The sequence below is a fragment of the Mytilus californianus genome, unplaced genomic scaffold (genome assembly GCF_021869535.1).
Source record: "Mytilus californianus isolate M0D057914Y unplaced genomic scaffold, xbMytCali1.0.p SCAF_4, whole genome shotgun sequence".
Taxonomy (NCBI): Eukaryota; Metazoa; Mollusca; class Bivalvia; order Mytilida; family Mytilidae; genus Mytilus; species Mytilus californianus.
Window position 1 is genome coordinate 66469461 of NW_026262690.1, and position 20394 is coordinate 66489854.

Below are 20394 nucleotides of genomic sequence, written 5' to 3' on the forward strand. Positions count from 1 at the left end.
ATCAATATCAATTACTGTTGTAAAGGCTTTATCAAACCATCTCTATACTTACAGATTTGGTATTTGTTATATTTGTAGTGATTTCATTTGGGACTATATCTCTGTCAGGAGAACCTATACAAGCTTCAGGCTCTGTCTTCTTTGGTACCTGCAAATTCATGAATTTTGTTAATTTCATACAGACAAATCAACCAGTATCTCTAAAATGCTCAAGGAATTTTATTGCTGTCAGTTTTGAAAAAAAAACCAGTTTTTCTTTATAAAATTGATTTTACTTTTGAAAACTATGAACAATTAAACAGTATTTACTTCTGGTACATACTCCATCTCTCAGTATACAGATTTTTTTCATACAGATTAGAAAAAAATCCTTTGATATCAACTAACCTGAGTAGAGGCTTGAGCTTCTTCTTCTAACGTTGTGAGCAAACTTTCTAATTTTTCATTTAATACATTACACTGAAATGAAAGTTAAAGTATTTTGTTTAACTCATACAATGTCTGTTTTAGTTTGTGCTTTTTTTTTTATAGGTTGGTTGCCTTGTTAGAATGCAGTCTCATTGAATTTTACCATTTAATTTTATAAATTACTTTGAGTGCAGTTTATTAAATAATTATACCCCCATAACATACTTTATTGCGTCTGGGTAAATTTGTGACATGATTGGTTTAATGCCGTCATGTGGTAGTGTGACATCAAGTCTACTTTTAATGGTGACATTATCTGTTAATGTTAATGTATTTCATTGTTTATTTTTATACAAAACTTGACAGAAAAAGTCCTGTGTGCGATAAATTCGTTATAAGGTTCACTACTTACCCCCTACAGATCCATAGAGGGTTAGTAAAATGCATAAAGGATTCGTTCTTCGGCCTCACCCTTATGGATATAACTAAACCTAGTCTATGGATCTGTATGGGGTCAGTAGCAAACCATATAACTTATAAAAGTAAATTATCTGACCACCAATTTTCCTGATTTTCAGATCATGTAGAAAAACTTTGTAAAGAACAGAATATGAACCATACTAAAAATTAACATACAATTAGATATGCCTGATATCATATAAAATAAGATGCCTAGAAATTTAGTTCTAACTGAGTGATTCCTTTTTCAGGACTTGCAATATTAGAATTCTAGCAGTTTATATATAAGTTTACAATAAAATCATTGCATACTTTATCAGATATATCAGATTCTTTGCCTTCAGTCTTGTAAGATTCTCCTACTTTGGCAACAAAATCTTTTACTGTTTCACATAAAACTCTGAAAAATAAAATAATTTTTTATCTTTACTTCTGCTTAGAAAGAAAAATTGTGTTAGGTGGAATAAGTATCTTTAATATTTGAAGAAGTCCATGTTTATTTGAAGCTCACATTCTGAACAAGGGAAAAATATGTGTAATACTGTACTTTCTGATTAAATAAGTCAATTATGATGTGTTTATAATACCATGAGGACACCATAAATGACAAGACCAGCGTATACCATCTTCATATTCATATATCTAAAAATTAACAAATTTGAAACGATTTCGAAAATTCTACAATTGTTTTGCCATTTCAGGGGCCAAATAATGGTCCAAATCATACTTCCTCTTTCAAGACAACAATTTATCCCATTCCAGCAATATGAAAAAAAAAAAAAAAAAAATAAATAAAAATAAAATGTAATCAAAAAACAATCATCCTAGTAATAAAATACTCAGTACATCTGGGTTTGTTTTCGTATGTACATTAAAAATATGACTCCTTAATGATATTCAGCAATATATGTTTATCAATATACAGAAATATTGATATTAATTAAAACCTGGAGATATCAATTACTACTTACTTTGCAGATGATATAACAACAGAATGATCCTCGGAATGTAATATTTTGGAAAGATGATTAGCAACAGAATCTTCATATACAGATATTAGATCAAACTGAAACATAAATAACTTGTGTAAACAGCTTTAAAGCTATATGATATAGAGTAAAAAGAAGGTTTTGTATGTTTACATTATCTACCATTGTGAATATGAGCTTTCAGTCATGTGATCATACACATATTCCTCATGTATTTTTTTAGTGAATCAAAATTATAGCTAGATTTTTTATATATTCTTGTTTAAAAAGTGTGTGAAATTTTATTTTTTGTTATCATGTGATGTAGAGGCATTAAAAAACAATACTCTGAGATTTCTGTTAACTATTTATATTCAATTTTTCCATTATGATTATACCTGCTGAGACAGTTTACGAGGTGGAGGCATGGTACCCTCATATGTCCATATACTCCATCTGAAATAAAAAATACCATAACAAATAAGGGTGGTGTTAACATTGATTTTTATGGTTGACTTAATAGTAATTTTCACTAATAATACATAAGATATAGTTTTAATTGAGATATTTGTTTAATTTGAACTTTACAAATTGCTCTGAAATCATAAACAATTAAATACATGTTTAAAACCCATTGCATATGATCTCTTAATATAACCTCTTTTTGGATACTGTTTTACAGAATAGCTGATGTAAAAAAGGAAACTAAACAAAAAGAATGATCACATAATTTATTCATTATGGATTGAATCAAAACCTCTTAATGGCTGTGAACCATACTAAGATAGTTAAGTTTTAGTCATTTTATTTTGTAACAAAGATAATCCAAAAGCATATAGATATATTTTGTAAATTATTTGGTATTTTACTGTTTTCAGTTGCACCAAGTCTACAGTACATGTATCTAAATTTTTCTAAAAGTTTTTTTTTCCATTTTGACAGCTAGCACTTGTAAATGACGAGAGACCATGCATATGTGAATGTACACTTGAGAGATATGACTAAAAAGAACTGTCCTATGTTTGTCTGTAATTTGTGAACTATGTATAGAGAACAGTCTTATAATCAAATGTAAAACTTTACAGTACTGACCTATCTAACATTTTTATTTGTGAATGTTCTAGTTTTTCTAATATCACAGGCAGTTGTGTTTCAGCATCAAATGTTGAACCCCATCCTAGTACTCTGGCTAAATCATTACCAGTACCAAAGGGTAAAACACCTATCTGACACTGCAAAAAATAAATCATAGTGTTACAAAGAAGGATGGCTGTGAAATAGTAGAATAGATTTTAAATTTGTTATTTTGTTTCATGCACATATTTTTCTGTACATTCTAGAATTAATGCAATATTGCTGAAAAATTTATAACAAGAAAGTCTTCTAGTGTTTTCTCAAGATATAGACCTTTCAAAGGAGTGTCATGCAAATTACCTGTTTATGCAGTTCTAATTTATCAATTTCTGATAAGACCCATCCAACACTACCATCACCACCACATACTAATATTCTAAACTGATCAAACTTCTGGAATAATCTTAGTCTGAAAACATATATATCAAAATTAAAAATATTGGGAATAATATATCTCAGAGATTTTTATATATTCTACCAATATACTATACTCATTTCATAGCAAGACAAATGCATACCAGATTTTTACTGGTTTAAATGCAAGTTTTTATACTTTTAAACATGAAATATTAAAATTTTTATTTTTCTATTTTTCAAGAAATGAATGTTTTTTAAAAAAAGAAAACGTAGCTGATCTTATAAATAAATAACATCACTTTAGTTGTATATATTTTGTGATACAGTGGTCGGGGAGGAAGTAAATAACCAGATCTTAGAAGTATGGTCACCATTGGTCTTCCTCCGACCGGCAGTAAAACCCATTGCCAAAGTGGGGCATCCATTTGGCTGTGTGGGATGTACAAATTTGCAGCCATGTCCGGTCAGAATGGGGACGTTAAATCTGATGCCTCGTGTAAAGAGAGTGCCACGCTCTTTGTACGTTAAGAACCCTTTCAACAACTCTTTGAGGGGTCCCTAGGTGACCTGTTGCAAGGCTGAATTTGGCAGTCTAAATTTCTCCGACCTTAATCCCGGACGCCTCTATTACAGAACCTACCTATTGTATTTATTGTTAACTTTTTCTTGTCCTGAATATGCATGAAATATTTGCCACTGGACATTAAGCAACCAACAATCAATCAATCATTTGTTCTGACATCCATTAATCAATTACACAATGGGAACACACCTATACAAAATTTATATTAAACAACAGAACAGTTTGAATAATACAAAGATTTCCAGCTACTTACCCTGGATGAGGTCCACCATTCATGAGATCAAAAACCTGAGCTGGATTTAAAAGCTGTTTAAATCGTCGTAAAAACTTTACACCCTATAAAACAGAAGTTTTATGCTTATAAAAACCAAGTTATGTATAAACATACCATTACTAATGAACTAACTGTTAACATCTACATGAAGATATATACTGAACCTTTTTTTTTTTGTTATTATGTTTTAATGTATTACATGTACCATTAAAAACAAATATTCTTCAGAACATAGTCTATTCAACGTAATGAAAAGTTAAGTATAAGCAAACAAGATGTAGGTGTCTGACAGATCCATGCATTACACATCATCACTGTCAAGCTGCTGACCAAATATGAAGTCCTTCTGTACAGTAGTTCCTGAGAAAAAAGTGTGACAAAAACCTTTTTGGACAAACAGACAGACAATGTTTGAGTTGGAGTATCATATAATAACAAGAAATGATTGTAACAGGATGCTGTTACGAAGTCTCCCAAACGAAGCTCCCATAATTCGTAATTCCCAGGGTCGCCTGACATTGGGCAACATCCAGTGAAAATTGGTTTGGTCCAGTAAAGTTATATGCATTAGTGATGCCTGGGGACTAACCTTGTATATCATTCAAATCATCTTGGCATGACAAACCAGAATATATATGGTTTAGGGGTGGGGATCTCAACCATTTACAAGATACTAGAACATTGGGGGTGGGGAGGAACCCCTGGGGACTGACCCTATACTTCATTCAAATGTCCATTACATGACGAACAGGAATATATATGGTTTAGGGGTGGGGATCTCAACCATTTACAAGATATTAGAACATTGGGGGTGGGGGGAACCCCTGGGGACTGACTGTATACATCATTCAAATGTTCGAGACATGACAAATAGGAATATATATGGTTTAGGGGTGGGGATCTCAACCATTTACAAGATATTAGAACTTTCTCAAATGGCAGGGGGTCGGGATGACCCCTGGGGACTAACCCTGTATATCATTCAAACCATCTTCGCATGACAAACCAGAATATATATGGTTTAGGGGTGGGGATCTTGACCACTTACAAGATATTAGAACATTGGGGGTGGGGGGAACCCCTGGGGACTGACTGTATACGTCATTCAAATGTTCGAGACATGACAAATAGGAATATATATGGTTTAGGGGTGGGGATCTCAACCATTTACAAGATATTAGAACTTTCTCAAATGGCAGGGGGTCGGGATGACCCCTGGGGACTAACCCTGTATATCATTCAAACCATCTTCGCATGACAAACCAGAATATATATGGTTTAGGGGTGGGGATCTTGACCACTTACAAGATATTAGAACTTTCTTAAATGGCAGGGGTTGGGGGTGACCCCTGGGGACTAACCCTGTATTTCATTTGATGTGCTTTATCATGACAAACCAGAATATATATGGTTTAGGGGTGGGGATCTCGACCATTTACAAGATATTAGAACTTTCTCAAATGGCAGGGGGTCGGGATGACCCCTGGGGACTAACCCTGTCTATCATTCAAACCATCTTAGCATGACAAACCAGAATATATATGGTTTAGGGGTGGGGATCTTGACCACTTACAAGATATTAGAACTTTCTTAAATGGCAGGGGGTGGGGGTGACCCCTGGGGACTAACCCTGTATTTCATTTGATGTGCTTTATCATGACAAACCAGAATATATATGGTTTAGGGGTGGGGATCTCTACCATTTACAAGATTGAGAACTTTCTCAAATGGCAGGGGGTCGGGGAGGAACCCCTGGGGACTAACCCTGTATATCATTCAAACCATCTTAGCATGACAAACCAGAATATATAGGGTTTAGGGGTGGGGATCTTGACCACTTACAAGATATTAGAACTTTCTTAAATGGCAGGGGGTGGGGGTGACCCCTGGGGACTAACCCTGTATTTCATTTGATGTGCTTTATCATGACAAACCAGAATATATATGGTTTAGGGGTGGGGATCTCGACCATTTACAAGATTTAGAACTTTCTCAAATGGCAGGGGGTCGGGGAGGCCCCTGGGGACTAACCCTGTATATCATTCAAACCATCTTAGCATGACAAACCAGAATATATATGGTTTAGGGGTGGGGATCTTGACCACTTACAAAGATATTAGAACTTTCTTAAATGGCAGGGGCTGGGGGTGACCCCTGGGGACTAACCCTGTATTTCATTTGATGTGCTTTATCATGACAAACCAGAATATATATGGTTTAGGGGTGGGGATCTCGACCATTTACAAGATATTAGATCTTTCTCAAATGGCAGGGGGTCGGGATGACCCCTGGGGACTAACCCTGTCTATCATTCAAACCATCTTAGCATGACAAACCAGAATATATATGGTTTAGGGGTGTGGATCTTGACCACTTACAAGATATTAGAACTTTCTTAAATGGCAGGGGTCGGGGTGACCCCTGGGGACTTACCCTGTATTTCATTTGATGTGCTTTATCATGACAAACCAGAATATATATGGTTAAGGGGTTGGGATCTCAACCATTTACAAGATATTAGAACTTTCTCAAATGGCAGGGGGTCGGGATGACCCCTTGGGACTAACCCTGTATATCATTCAAACCATCTTAGCATGACAAACCAGAATATATTGGGTTTAGGGGTGGGGATCTTGACCACTTACAAGATATTAGAACTTTCTTAAATGGCAGGGGGTGGGGGTGACCCCTGGTGACTAACCCTGTATTTCGTTTGATGTGCTTTATTATGACAAACCAGAATATATATGGTTTAGGGGTGGGGATCTCGACCATTTACAAGGTATTTGAACTTTCTCAAATGGCAGGGGGTTGGGATGACCCCTGGGGACTAACCCTGTATATCATTCAAACCATCTTAGCATAACAAACCAAAATATATATGGTTTCGGGGTGGGGATCTCGATCACTTACAAGGTATTAGAACTTTCTTAAATGGCAGGGGGTAGGGGTGGCCCCTGGGGACTAATTCTGTATTTCATTTAATGGGCTTTATCATTTAGAACATTTTCAATTAAAAAGATTGTGTCTATCACAAACGGTTTTCAATTTATAATCATTTGAAAATTTTTAAAAATAAAATCCCATAGGGTTCTATAGTAAAACCCTCCTTTCTTTTTGCCCCTCAAAGTACCCCTTTATAAACCCCATTGCACAAACAAAACCCTGATTGCACCACTAGACATGTTTGTCTAACATATTGTGAAACCCTAAGTTAATCTGACAAGTGGTTTTGGAGAACGGGTGCGGACAAGTTCAAATTTAAAAGCGGCGGAAGAAGAAGAAGAAGAAGAAGAAGAAGAAGAAGAAGAATAATAATAATAATAAGAACTGAGCAAAACCAATAAGTCTTCCCAAACTTCGTTTGGGAGACTTAATAATAATAACAATGGTATCAGATGGATATGATAAAGCCTTTACCTTTATCTATAAGATATTTCTGATCACTGCATAAATGTTATATACAGATGAACAAATAATAGCATCTCAAGCACCTGTGTCGTTTATTACTGTCATAAACTGTTTGTTTTTCTTTTCACATAAGTAAAATTCAGAAATTTTGTTTTTGGTTCAGCCATTGGTTTTATTTTACAACTCAAAGTCTTTCACAAAAGAATGTTTTTTTTAGGTAATAAGCACTTCAAACTTGATTTCAAATGTGGTTAATCAGTTTGAGAAAAATGTGTCCACAAAGGTGGCATCTCTGTGGTGTCATGCTAGTTAACCAAACAGATGCTGCACACTGCCTTATCAAAAATTAAAAAGTCAGCCAAAAAACCTTTTTTTTTTGTGTGAACTAAGATAAATTGTTATATACCTGATTATCACCAGATTTTGTATTAACAAATACAAGTAAGGGACTAGTACGATTTGGTCGTGTAGCTTCCCAGTATCCATCGGAGTCTATATTATTAATAGCTGTAGGTGGCAGTATAGACACTCTACACTGACCAAGTGGACATTTTCTTGACAGTTCTTCTTTACAATTTGAGTGTACCTGAAGCAAACATAATAAATATTTAATAAATGAAATAAAGTGAAAGCTAAAACAAGCAGAGAGTATACATCTTTCTGTTTCATCATTCTTTTCATTTACATTTAGTGCAATTCTAATGTTAAGTTCAATATACAAGTAATAATGTTTCATGAAATGCTGAAAGGCATGCACAATTCTCTACGACATCTGTTTCGTCTTTGCACAAGTCTTTTAAATAATTTTTGTAGGAGAAATATGTAATAACTCACTGAGGGGTCTACAAGTGGCCTGTTGCAAGGCAATATTCTGCACCTTAGACATACCTGCCTATCCAACACACCCTCATTTTCAACTGAACTTTACAGGCACTTCATTCTTGTCGACCCACTTAGAACCTACCTATTGTTTTAATTGTTAAAAGTTCTCTTCCTGAAATTGCATAGAATATTTACCACTACACAGCACTAAGCCAGCAACAATCAATCAATTGCAAGACAATAACAAACACTATATACTGAAATTTTAATATTTTTTTAAGAGGGTACCCAACACTTTGACTAAAATAGATTTGGCTCGTTTTATGTTCATAAAATTCTGACAGAATATTTACTTTGACCTGTTGAAAAAAATATTGAAATTTGTAAAAATTTGAACCACACAATTTACAGGAATAATTTCATGGGATATATAGCAGTTTGACAAACACTATTTTTGATCATTGAGAAGCTTAATTCTCTTTACAAATACTTTGTGATTAAAGCGTTTACCTGATTTTTAAAGGGTTAACTCCCTTAGGTGTTCTGTACCCCTTAAGTCTCTTTTGAATTTGTTAAAACCTACCATGACTTTACACCAGAGACATCTCCAGTCCTGCAGTTTAAGTACACTACCACAAGTTTTGTCGCAGACTGTACATTTAGCACTGACCGGGAGATTTCCTTCTAACCATTGATGTGGCATGGAAATCTGTAATAAAAATGGTATAATCACAATTATTATGAAGTTATACAATGGTGAATCCCACAAGAATGAAGTAAATTCTGACTGGCAAATAACATCACTGGCATTTAAAGACTAAAAAAATTCAGTTGTCCAACCAAAATTTACTTTACAAATCAGCTTTGCATTCAAAAAGCTACTAGTTTTCACTACCAAAAAAAGTGTTTACTCATGTCAACTTGCATTTAAAACAGATCCTAACTACTTCTTCCTCAAGAAAGTGTACTTTCTAGCTACAATTTTCAATAGTGCAAGCCAGATAATGGAGAAATTTAAATTAATATTGGAAAGCTGATCAAGTAAATGAGATATGCATGCAAAATAAAAATAAATATAGAAATCATACAAATCTTCACATAAAACTGCCATTTATTTCTTTTATTGTTATAAACTATACAATTAAAGTTATATTATAAACTATACAATTCAAGTTATGTTATAAACTATACAATTAAAGTTATGTTATAAACTATACAATTAAAGTTAAGCCACAACTATGCAGAATTTTGTTCTTTTATTAGCACCAGTTTAAAGCAAATGAAGTTTCACAGAGAAAAATATTCAATTTTGTGCAGCAGGCAAAGCACAAAATTTTCACAAGTAATTACACAGAGATAAAGTGAGAATGCATATGTTGTCCAGATAAGCATACCCTCATTTGTAATTCAAAGTATCGGAAAACAGGAAGTTGGTGTCAGTCTGTCAGATTCAGAAAGTGGTCACACATAACAACTCATCCCTGTAAAGCTGCTTACCAAATATGAAGTAATTCTGTTCAGCAGTACTTAAGAAAGTGTGACAGAAATATTTGTTGGACAAAGGGACGTACAAGGTGAATGCAATATAGCGCCTACTCCTAGAGTATAGATATAATTAAAAGTTTAGTTAACTTCATCCTGACAATTTGTTTTTACTTCCGAATAGCATATTTTTTAAGTTAATTTTTCACATCATATTCTATAAATTGCTACTATTAACCTTTTATCAAGTGACTAGTGTGGCCTAACTCTAATCTACTAGACAGCACCTGATGAAAGACATTGTTAAGAACACTTACCCCATCTTCATCTTCTATAATGTCTTTACCTATAGCTGCTAAAGTGGTCCACTTACATGTACTCTGAGCTTTCACAGCACATCGTTTGTGAGCTTTAAATTTGCACACTGAAAATTAAAAAAAAAGGATTTCTTTAAATTACTAGATATTCTACTGTGAATAAGTAGTACTAAAACAAGTTCTAATAAAAAGGTAATACAAGTATACAAGAATTTCCTAAATCGTGTTCATTACAAAATGTAAATCCCTAATAATTGTCTATAAATAAAGCCAGATATGGAGAATATTTCAATGAGCCAGAAATCTAAAAATACAATTAAATAGAGAAGGATATGATTGAGGTCCACATAAATTCTTCAAAATTAAACAAGTGAAGGTACTATATACATGTATATAAAAGCAAAATTACCATAAACAAATGGGGAATGTGTCCATGGGACACAGATGATGCCCCCGCTTGCATATCATATAAAGTTATAAAGGGGTAATAAGCATTGTGTATAAGTTTCATAACAGTTGGATGAGGCAAACTAAAGTTAGAGAACAGAAACGAAAAATTAAGCAATTTTTCCATTCGTAAAGGGGCATAACTCTAGAACGGTTAAAGTGACAACTCCAAAATTCAAACTTGATCTGTGTTTTGTGGTAATAAGCATTGTGTATAAGTTTCATAACATTTGGTTGAGGCAAACTAAAGTCAGAGAACGTAAACCAATTTTGGGACGTACCAACAGACGGACGTACGTATGGACGGACAAGGGTAAAACTTAATGCCCCCTCCACTACGGCGGGGGCATAAAAATATATATTCTGTCTGTAAGTGCTTTCTATAAATATATTTTCCAAGTTAAAAATTACATAATTTTTTAAGCTCATTTTTGATTTGTAATTAATTATATAGATTCAAATTATAAGGCACTTTTAAGATGCAAGCTTTTCATATAATTGTATACTATATGGTAAACAGTGGCATTTGATGGCCAAAAATAGTAACATATAACCAAGTCTGTAACAGAGTACAATAGATACAATTAGTCTGTTATTGTCCCCTTCACAGATTCAGTCTTCTCAATAGAGCTAATCTGAAGCCAAATTGTGGGTACAATGTTCACCACCAGACACCATCTATCATTGCCATTAGTAAGTTGATTGATTTCCTGACAAGGAAATGGACAATGTCACTACCTCACTGTTTTTCTCTTCCTTAAATAACATCTTATAATGGAATTGACACAGATTTAATGGAAATCTTCATCACAAATTACAATGGCACTGTCAATATTTTGTCAGCGTTTAATTTCAAAGACTACAATCTTATTCAAATTGCATTTTCTCAATTACTCTCTAGACTATTAAGATAATTTCTTGCTGATTTGACTGTAAATAAAATCAAGATTAACAGAAAAGATGGGAATATTTTGTAGTGCATTAAGGGGACTCAACAGGAAAAATAACTTTCAAGGCCTTGAATGCTTATGGTTTTTTGTCTGCTCTAATGAATGAATGAAATCAATTTAAAGATATCTGTTCAACAAAATACCAAGCAGATTTTGCATTTGTACATATAACAAATTAGTTTCCTTTTATCTCTACTAAGAATACAATATTAAAGAATCCTTTTATAATACCATTAATTCTACAACTGATAGTTTCAATCAGTTCATAGAATCGGAAAGCTAAACAATAAAAAGAAAACTTTTTCTATTTCAAGGCAGACTTGCAGTCAATGTACTTAACGTTCTGTATTATTTACTTTTATGAAGTGCAACACTTGTTAAACAAACTTAAAAACCTAAACATGTGAACAAGTTTTCTTGTAAACTGACTGTAAAACATCAGACTTTGTTAGAAACAAGAAACACTTCTTAGGAGGTATCTCTTACAAATGTTTACCATGTTTAAACAATTTATCCACTTCAAAATAGACAAAATGGCATTGTTTCTAAAATTAGAATCTTTCTATTTGTTACTATTATATCTTTTTGACATTTAGTTCTTTAAATATTTATGTAAACTCCTGTGAAAGGTTAGTAGGAAAGATCAGTTGAATTATTGACTTTTGCTATAGAAGAAAATGATTAATACTTTTCAGATATGAAGGGCATTTTTTATCACCCACACATTTAACTATATTTCAGTTATAAAATTCAGACTCTGAATGAATTGGCATGTCCAGACAAATGATTAGTATTCATTTTATATGAAAGAAGGCCCTCTAAATGCCTTGGTTTTTTTGTGTTTTAAAGAGTTTTTATCCAGAATACTGAGACATCTGTAAAATTGTTGACCCTGTTATGTAGTTACTGAGCAAAAGATCTATCACAGAAAACTTATCTTAAACATTGAATTGTCTTATGGTGTCATGGCCATTTGATATAGTCATATACTCCTTTCAAAGAATTCACAGACCTGTCATGCATAGTTAAGAGTATCAGACATTTAACATAGCTACAGGAGCGTGAAATAAGGTCTAGTTTATGTGACAAGAACTTACTAAGGTAACCGAATAATAACCATCTGCCATGCAAAAGTTTGGTCAACACAACTGATTGTTGGGGGTAAAGGTTGCTACTGTCTATGTCAATGAAATCATATAACTTGTCATACCTCCTTTACTTTAAATAAAATAAATGGAGAATGTGCCCCTGCTTGCATATAACGTTATAAAATTCCAACTTGATCTGAGTTTTGTGGTAATAAGCATTGTGTATTATAGGTATAGAACCACCAATTCGGCCTGGTCAGATAGAACAAATATTCGGCTTTAAGCGTTCCTGATGAAGGTAAATCCAGAAAAGCGCTTCGGACGCATGAAATTTATTATGTGTTGTTTTCATTTTTTTGCTCAGATCAGTACATGTTTTTGTACTACCCAACTTCCGGGAACCAGTGCACTCATATATGCAATTTATTATTAAATGTATGTTGATTTTTTTTAGCACAAGTCAGGATAAGGTATAGTTTTGACATGAAATGATTATCACTTTATTTAATCTTAGGGCAAAATAGCTATGCATGCTTGAAATTGTAGAATTTAACACAGAAGCAAGGTCTATGAATTAGTGGTATTATTCCTGTATAAGTTTCATAACATTAGGTTGAGGCAAACTTCAGTTAGAGAACGGAAATGAAAAATTCAGCAATTTTCCATCTGAAAAGGGACATAACTCTAGAACGGTAAAAGTGACACCAGCCAAATTCAAACTAGATCTGTGTTTTGTGGTAATAAGCATTGTGTATAAGTTTTATAACCTTTGGTTGAGGCAAACTAAAGTAAGAGAATGGAAACTTGTTTTGGGACGTACTGACATACAGACAGTGGAAACACTTAATACCCCCTACGCTACGGCGGCAGCATAAAAAAACTAAAAGAGGTATATCAACCAATCGTACTTCCAAAAGCATATGATATGGATCTGAATCTGCAGGTAGTATATTATTTAATACAAGAATTATTCTAAACGTGTGCTCTTTACACCCTTAGGAAAAATCAACTGAAATGACGAAAGAAAAGGCACAATCATCCCACTTATATGAATAGGAGAGAACCCTTCACTTTTCTTAATTGCTCTCACTTACTAACAATCTCATACCCATGTTTTACACAGCAATCAACAACTTAGGGAATTATCTTTATGAGGAATCAATCAATTAAGTAAGTTCTTGATATCTATCCTAGCTACAACAAGTTCACCTGCTTCATTAGTATAAGAAGTAATTAATATCATGTAACCCACACATGAATGACTACATTATCTACTTCTCCACTGACAAATCAGATGGAAATATATCCTTCCTGTAGGCAACTTTAGCATGTAGAACTTTGGACAGTTCACTGAGTTGTGGTTTGAATGGATTTTTTATTTACAGCATGCTGTGTTAAAAGACTGATGTACCATATACAAAATCTTTTTAGGACACCAAAATTGTGGTCAGGGCAAGATCAGGAATTCAATACTTTTTCAGTTAACTACTATTTGATTGTTATAAGTGTAAATAATGCGAAATGTGGGGTAATCCTCATTAAGACAGCAACCCAATGACTAAAATAACCCAAAAGACATTTTTAGGGCAACATACAGTCTTCAACAATAGACAGGTGTCTATACAATATGTAAAGCTCAAAATAATACTTAGTATATAAAAGTGGTCTATTGTTCTTGATAAGTCAAGATAATTTTCAATGTAAATCTAAATTAATTTTAAATAAATTATTTTAACCCCTTCGCCCCCAATCCCGCCTGTAGTCGTGATGGCAACCACCATTCTTTGATGGCCTGTATGACCCTCCATACTTTTTTAGAACTGCCCCAGCTCAACTGTCTTTACATCAGGGACTTCAACCATGCAATTCGTGGTCCATAAACTATTCTCAGATGTGTGATTATGAAAATATGGCAACTTTAATGGCCTTTTTAGAGTTCAAAATTGGAAAAATGTGAAAAGTAGCCAAAATCAGGTGGGGGTGGGAGTCTTTTTATGGCCACTACATTACTGGTATGGGCTGTAGGTATCAACTGTTATCATAAATACATGCATAGGTGGTACAGGAACACAAGGAGGTATAATATGGCCAAAAGAAATGTGGTCTGTAAAATCTAGGTCACCGTTTTGTCAGAAATCTGTAAAAACGAACATTTAGGCATACTTGGCTAGCCAATAATAATTCCCCAGCAAGATTCTGAAGACACATTTACTTCCAGACAGTATGGATAGACTGCTGTAACTGTACGGTAATACTTGAGTGACAAAGAAACACAGTTTAGTCAATGTTCACCTCTCAAGGTCGTATTAAAAGCGAAATATAGACTGAAAATGACCATTTTTCAGTAGAGGTTTGTTCAAACCCACCAGAAAATATAACACCTCCCACCCCACCCCACCCCCGACCCATGCAATCCGCCCCTAAATCTCAATACATAGTTTAATAGATCAGCATCAGTTACATCATCAAGAGTCTACTAATTTGCATAAGTTTGCAAATTTTCGAAAATGCCTGATTTTCCAGAAATCTCTTGGGGTCGAATGAGTTAATACTGTAATTTTAATTTTCAAATTAAAAAAAAAACAAAAAATACTACAACAGGCCTAATAACTTGCATTCTTAACAGAATGAGAATGATTTTAAAAAGTCTCAAACCCCAGACCTCCATTTTATGACCCTCATAGTCCCACAACTCAGACCTCAATTTTATTTTACCTGAATAGTCATATGAATATAAGATGTGAATTTCAAACAATGTTCTGCTAAAAACACCAGCCTGAAACACTCCCATGCTATCTATTGACCTTGTATCCCAAATCCTGTACTAAGATTAAGTTCACAGAACATGGCTGTTCAATTAACAAACTTGAAAACTAATGCATATGATAATAAATACATGCATGTACTAATATACTTCAGACAAGATATATCAAAAGAAAGTATTTAATGGATGTAGTAAGAGCCAGGATATTTCCTTTTTTTTCTTCTGCTACTTAAGTTTCATAAATAGTTTCATTGTTGTGACATTATCTGTCAAATATATACCATAGTTATCAAACATACTGTGGATACATTTATTTTTCTTGGAACCGATTTTTGTGTTGAATATTTTAATTCTTGGTTTACCCACAAAATCTATGAAAATTAGTACCTCATGAATACAAAGGAATCCACAGTATGCAATAGTCATTAACCAATCATTCACATTTTCCCCTTGTCAAGCCAAACAATAAAACAGAAGTAACTTTCATCAGCTAATGTGCACACAACTTACAAATATGTCTACAAATTGAACTTCAAGATACAGCCTCACTATCATCAATTAACCAATACCAATACAAAGATTATAAACTCAATCGTTTTTATAACTAACTAAGAAAACTTTATTAAAAGTCCATGTTCAGTGGATTTACTACTATTTTAAAACTCTGACCTACAGGAAAAGGCTGCAAACTAAGTCTGAAAATCCTCTTGTAAGTTGAAATAAACACTATCAGCCTCCTGGCCAAATAAAAAATGAAACTCTAATAATATCAAGGAAACCTGGTCAGTTTGAAGATGTTCTAATAAATTAGTAAGAACAAATCCAAGTCTGTCTTCACACAATAGTTCAATTTACACAGGTTTTTCTGTAAAATGAAAATAAAAGTTTCCTGTTCATACATATGGACAAGGTGGATACAGTATACCATCAAGTCTGCAAGTAGGATTCAAAATTCATTCTTCTATTTGAGGCTTTTTCCGGTAAACTTACATCATTATATTCTTACCTTCACATGAAAGACCATGGGACGTAACACCAGAAAGGGCTTCACGACAGACATTACAATATGTTGGGCGAGCATGTGAACAGGCATACCAGTTATGTTGACCAGACATCATTTCTCGTTGGCTGGCATTACCCTGAAATTATGAAAGATTTATTAATACAGCGAAATATTTTTTTTACTCCCACTGCAATAACAGAACTCATTTACCTTTTCCATTCATAGAATATTTAGTGTAAAATAAGGCGTACTGTCAACCAATTAACTTTTGACAGCAATTCACTTCAAATAATTCATAATGCAAGTATAAATCATCAGAATTATGTCCAACTTGGATCTCGTCTTATATGATTACATTAACAGATGGCAGTTAGTAATTTGTGAAAGAAAATCCTCCAAAATTGGCTAGAAAGGGCTAAATGTGAAAAAGTATTCACAAAAATAAGTAGACTAATGATACCTTCGCTACATGTATTTGATAAAAAACAGCAAATTGATTTGTAATGGATGTGAAAATGCATCACACAGTTTAGCATGCTCACATGGGACAGATGGACGGATGGAACTAACACCCCCCTTGATATATTGCAGCATGTGACAAAATTTTCTGTATAGTTTATATTTGCCTGTTACTATTAAAATTGATAAAATTGAATTATATTGTAAAAATGAATTATTATCAACCTTTCCATACTTTAATTCTTGTATTTGAACTGCTATCAAAATGTCAAGTATTTCTGTAAAGTATGCCTTGGGGATAAAAACAAGATCGTGAATTTGGACATACATTTTATTCATTTGTACTTGATTATTTAGGTATTTCAGTTATTTGTCATTATTTTTGGAAGCTCATATTGTATATATTTTCAAACAATGTACCAGCAGTATTCAATATAATATCCAAACCTGACTAAATATCATCCATATTCCTACTGAAACAATCATCCAAATAACAATAGAAATTATCACTCACTTTTGGGACAGATTTTCCTCCATTCTCAGAAGCAACACAACAACATGTAACCAAACTCATCTTGAATAAAATTCCTATGACAAAAGTCCTAAAACAAACCCTTGTGACAGCTAGGTACACAAAGAAACCACCACTGACCATAAAATTACTTGTTTCCTGTGTATTATACATGTAATACATGGGAAAATGTCAAAATGAATTGGGAAAAGGTCAATTTGTTTTTGTCTTATACTTCAAAATGTTATTACCAAGACTCAAGGGTAATAAAATGCCTCCCACAATACAGAAAAAAAATCTATCAATAGTGGAATCAATTCCCAATGCCTACAGGAAATGGTTGTTTCATCAATTTGCTAAATATCAGGTCCTGTCAAATTTTTTGGTCACAGAACAGATCATAGGGAAGGTAACAGATGTGTGCAATATATAAAAATCAACAAATGTCTTAGAATGTCAAATCATGAAATTCATATGAACACAAAATTAATTTGTAAAGCTTAAAATATCAAGTCTACTTGACATATATGGTAATTCAACAGGAATTAAATATATGAGTACAAATTCATTATATTTGTATTTAATCTTCCCACATCACAGTCAATATATTACAATTAATGTAGGTAACATATCATTGCTGACTTAGGACAGATTGCTGCTTTCTCAAGTTGGAAGAAATGAAATAAATAGAAGACAGGAGCAAAAGAAAATGCCCTCCCCTAACAAAACCAAAAAATTCGTAAGGGTTCCGCGGAACCCAGTGTCTCGCCTACTTTTTGCTGTTAATCACAGGCTCAGCAAAAATGAGGAAAAAAATTAATAAAAATATTCCTCTCTATACTATCTTTTGATTGTAAGTAGCTTCTGTCCAAGTTTGGTAAAAATCCAGGATAGTTTATGAATCTAATAAATGTTTTAAAAACTTAAACTGCAGACTGTATGTAATGTTAACTGGAAGAAAAACTAAGTCCATTTATAAGTAAAATACGGAAAAAATGGAACAAAATTTCCTTCTAGATACTAGCTTTTAATCATAAACAAGCTTCTGTCTAAGTTTGGTTCAAATCCAGGATAGTTTAAGAAAGTTGTTAAAATTTTAAAAACTTTAACCACAGAGTGAATGTTATGTTAACTGGCAGAAAAACTAAGTCCATTTATAAGTAAAATACGGAAAAAATGGAATTTTTTTTTTACAAAATTTACTTCTGGATACTAGCTTTTAATCATAAACAAGCTTCTGTCCAAGTTTGGTACAAATCCAGGATAGTTTAAGAAAGTTGTTAAAATTTTAAAAACTTTAACCACAGAGTGAATGTAATGTTAACTGGCAGAAAAACTAAGTCCATTTATAAGTAAAATACGGAAAAAATGGAATTTTTTTTTTACAAAATTTACTTCTGGATACTATCTTATGATCATAAACAAGCTTCTTTCTAAGTTTGGTAGAAATCCAGGATAGTTTAAGAAAGTTATTAAAATTTCAAAAACTTTAACCACAGAGTGAATGTAATGTTTCCTGGCAGAAAAACTAAGTCCATTTATAAGTAAAATACGGAAAAAATTCGTAAGGGTTCCGCGGAACCCAGTGTCTCGCCTACTTTTTGCTGTTAATCACAGGCTCAGCAAAAATGAGGAAAAAAATTAATAAAAATATTCCTCTCTATACTATCTTTTGATTGTAAGTAGCTTCTGTCCAAGTTTGGTAAAAATCTAGGATAGTTTATGAATCTAATAAATGTTTTAAAAACTTAAACTGCAGACTGTATGTAATGTTAACTGGAAGAAAAACTAAGTCCATTTATAAGTAAAATACGGAAAAAATGGAACAAAATTTCCTTCTAGATACTAACTTTTAATCATAAACAAGCTTCTGTCTTAAGTTTGGTACAAATCCAGGATAGTTTAAGAAAGTTGTTAAAATTTTAAAAACTTTTAACCACAGAGTGAATGTAATGTTAACTGGCAGAAAAACTAAGTCCATTTATAAGTAAAATACGGAAAAAATGGAATTTTTTTTTTACAAAATTTACTTCTGGATACTATCTTATGATCATAAACAAGCTTCTTTCCAAGTTTGGTAGAAATCCAGGATAGTTTAAGAAAGTTATTAAAATTTCAAAAACTTTAACCACAGAGTGAATGTAATGTTTCCTGGCAGAAAAACTAAGTCCATTTATAAGTAAAATACGGAAAAAATGGAATTTTTTTTTTACAAAATTTACTTTTGAATATTATCTTATGATCATAAACAAGCTTCTGTCCAAGTTTGGTAGAAATCCAGGACAGTTTAAGAAAGTTATTAAAATTTCAAAAACTTTAACCACAGAGTGAATATTTGTGGACGCCGCCGACGACGACGACGCCGACGGAATGTAGGATCGCTATGTCTCGCTTTTTCGACAAAAGTCGAAGGCTCGACAAAAATGGAATTTTTTTTTTACAAAATTTACTTTTGAATATTATCTTATGATCATAAACAAGCTTCTGTCCAAGTTTGGTAGAAATCCAGGATAGTTTAAGAAAGTTATTAAAATTTCAAAAACTTTAACCACAGAGTGAATATTTGTGGACGCCGCCGACGACGACGACGCCGACGGAATGTAGGATCGCTATGTCTCGCTTTTTCGACAAAAGTCGAAGGCTCGACAATAAATGGAGGATGTGTCCATGGGACACAGATGATGCCCCAGCTTGCATATAATGTTATAAAGGGACATACTCAAGAACTGTAAAAGTGAAGCCACCCAAATTAGAACTTGATCTGAGTTTTGTGGTAATAAGCATTGTGTATAAGTTTCATAACATTTGGTGGAGGCAAACTTAAGTTAGAGAACGGAAACGAAAAATTCAGCAATTTTTCCATTTGTAAAGGGGCATAACTCTAGAATGGTATAAGTGACACCACCAAAATTCAAACTTGATCTGTATTTTGTGGTAATATGCATTGTGTTTAAGTT

General features: G+C 33.2%; 1 protein-coding gene across 6 annotated transcripts in view; it reads right to left on the minus strand.

Moving 5' to 3' along the window:
* Nucleotides 1-20394, minus strand: part of LOC127738376 (diacylglycerol kinase delta-like) — a 116103-nt gene that overhangs the window by 24546 nt on the left and 71163 nt on the right. For all 6 annotated transcript variants that reach the window (XM_052249592.1, XM_052249591.1, XM_052249593.1 and 3 more), the window contains 12 exons: nt 16471-16603; nt 10216-10322; nt 9000-9125; nt 8001-8180; nt 4163-4245; nt 3270-3378; nt 2928-3067; nt 2234-2291; nt 1839-1933; nt 1180-1267; nt 388-459; nt 53-148 (listed from right to left, as the gene is read on the minus strand). In XM_052249592.1, the coding sequence (XP_052105552.1) occupies nt 53-148; nt 388-459; nt 1180-1267; nt 1839-1933; nt 2234-2291; nt 2928-3067; nt 3270-3378; nt 4163-4245; nt 8001-8180; nt 9000-9125; nt 10216-10322; nt 16471-16603 (1287 nt within the window). The remainder of the gene's footprint in view (nt 1-52; nt 149-387; nt 460-1179; nt 1268-1838; nt 1934-2233; nt 2292-2927; nt 3068-3269; nt 3379-4162; nt 4246-8000; nt 8181-8999; nt 9126-10215; nt 10323-16470; nt 16604-20394) is intronic.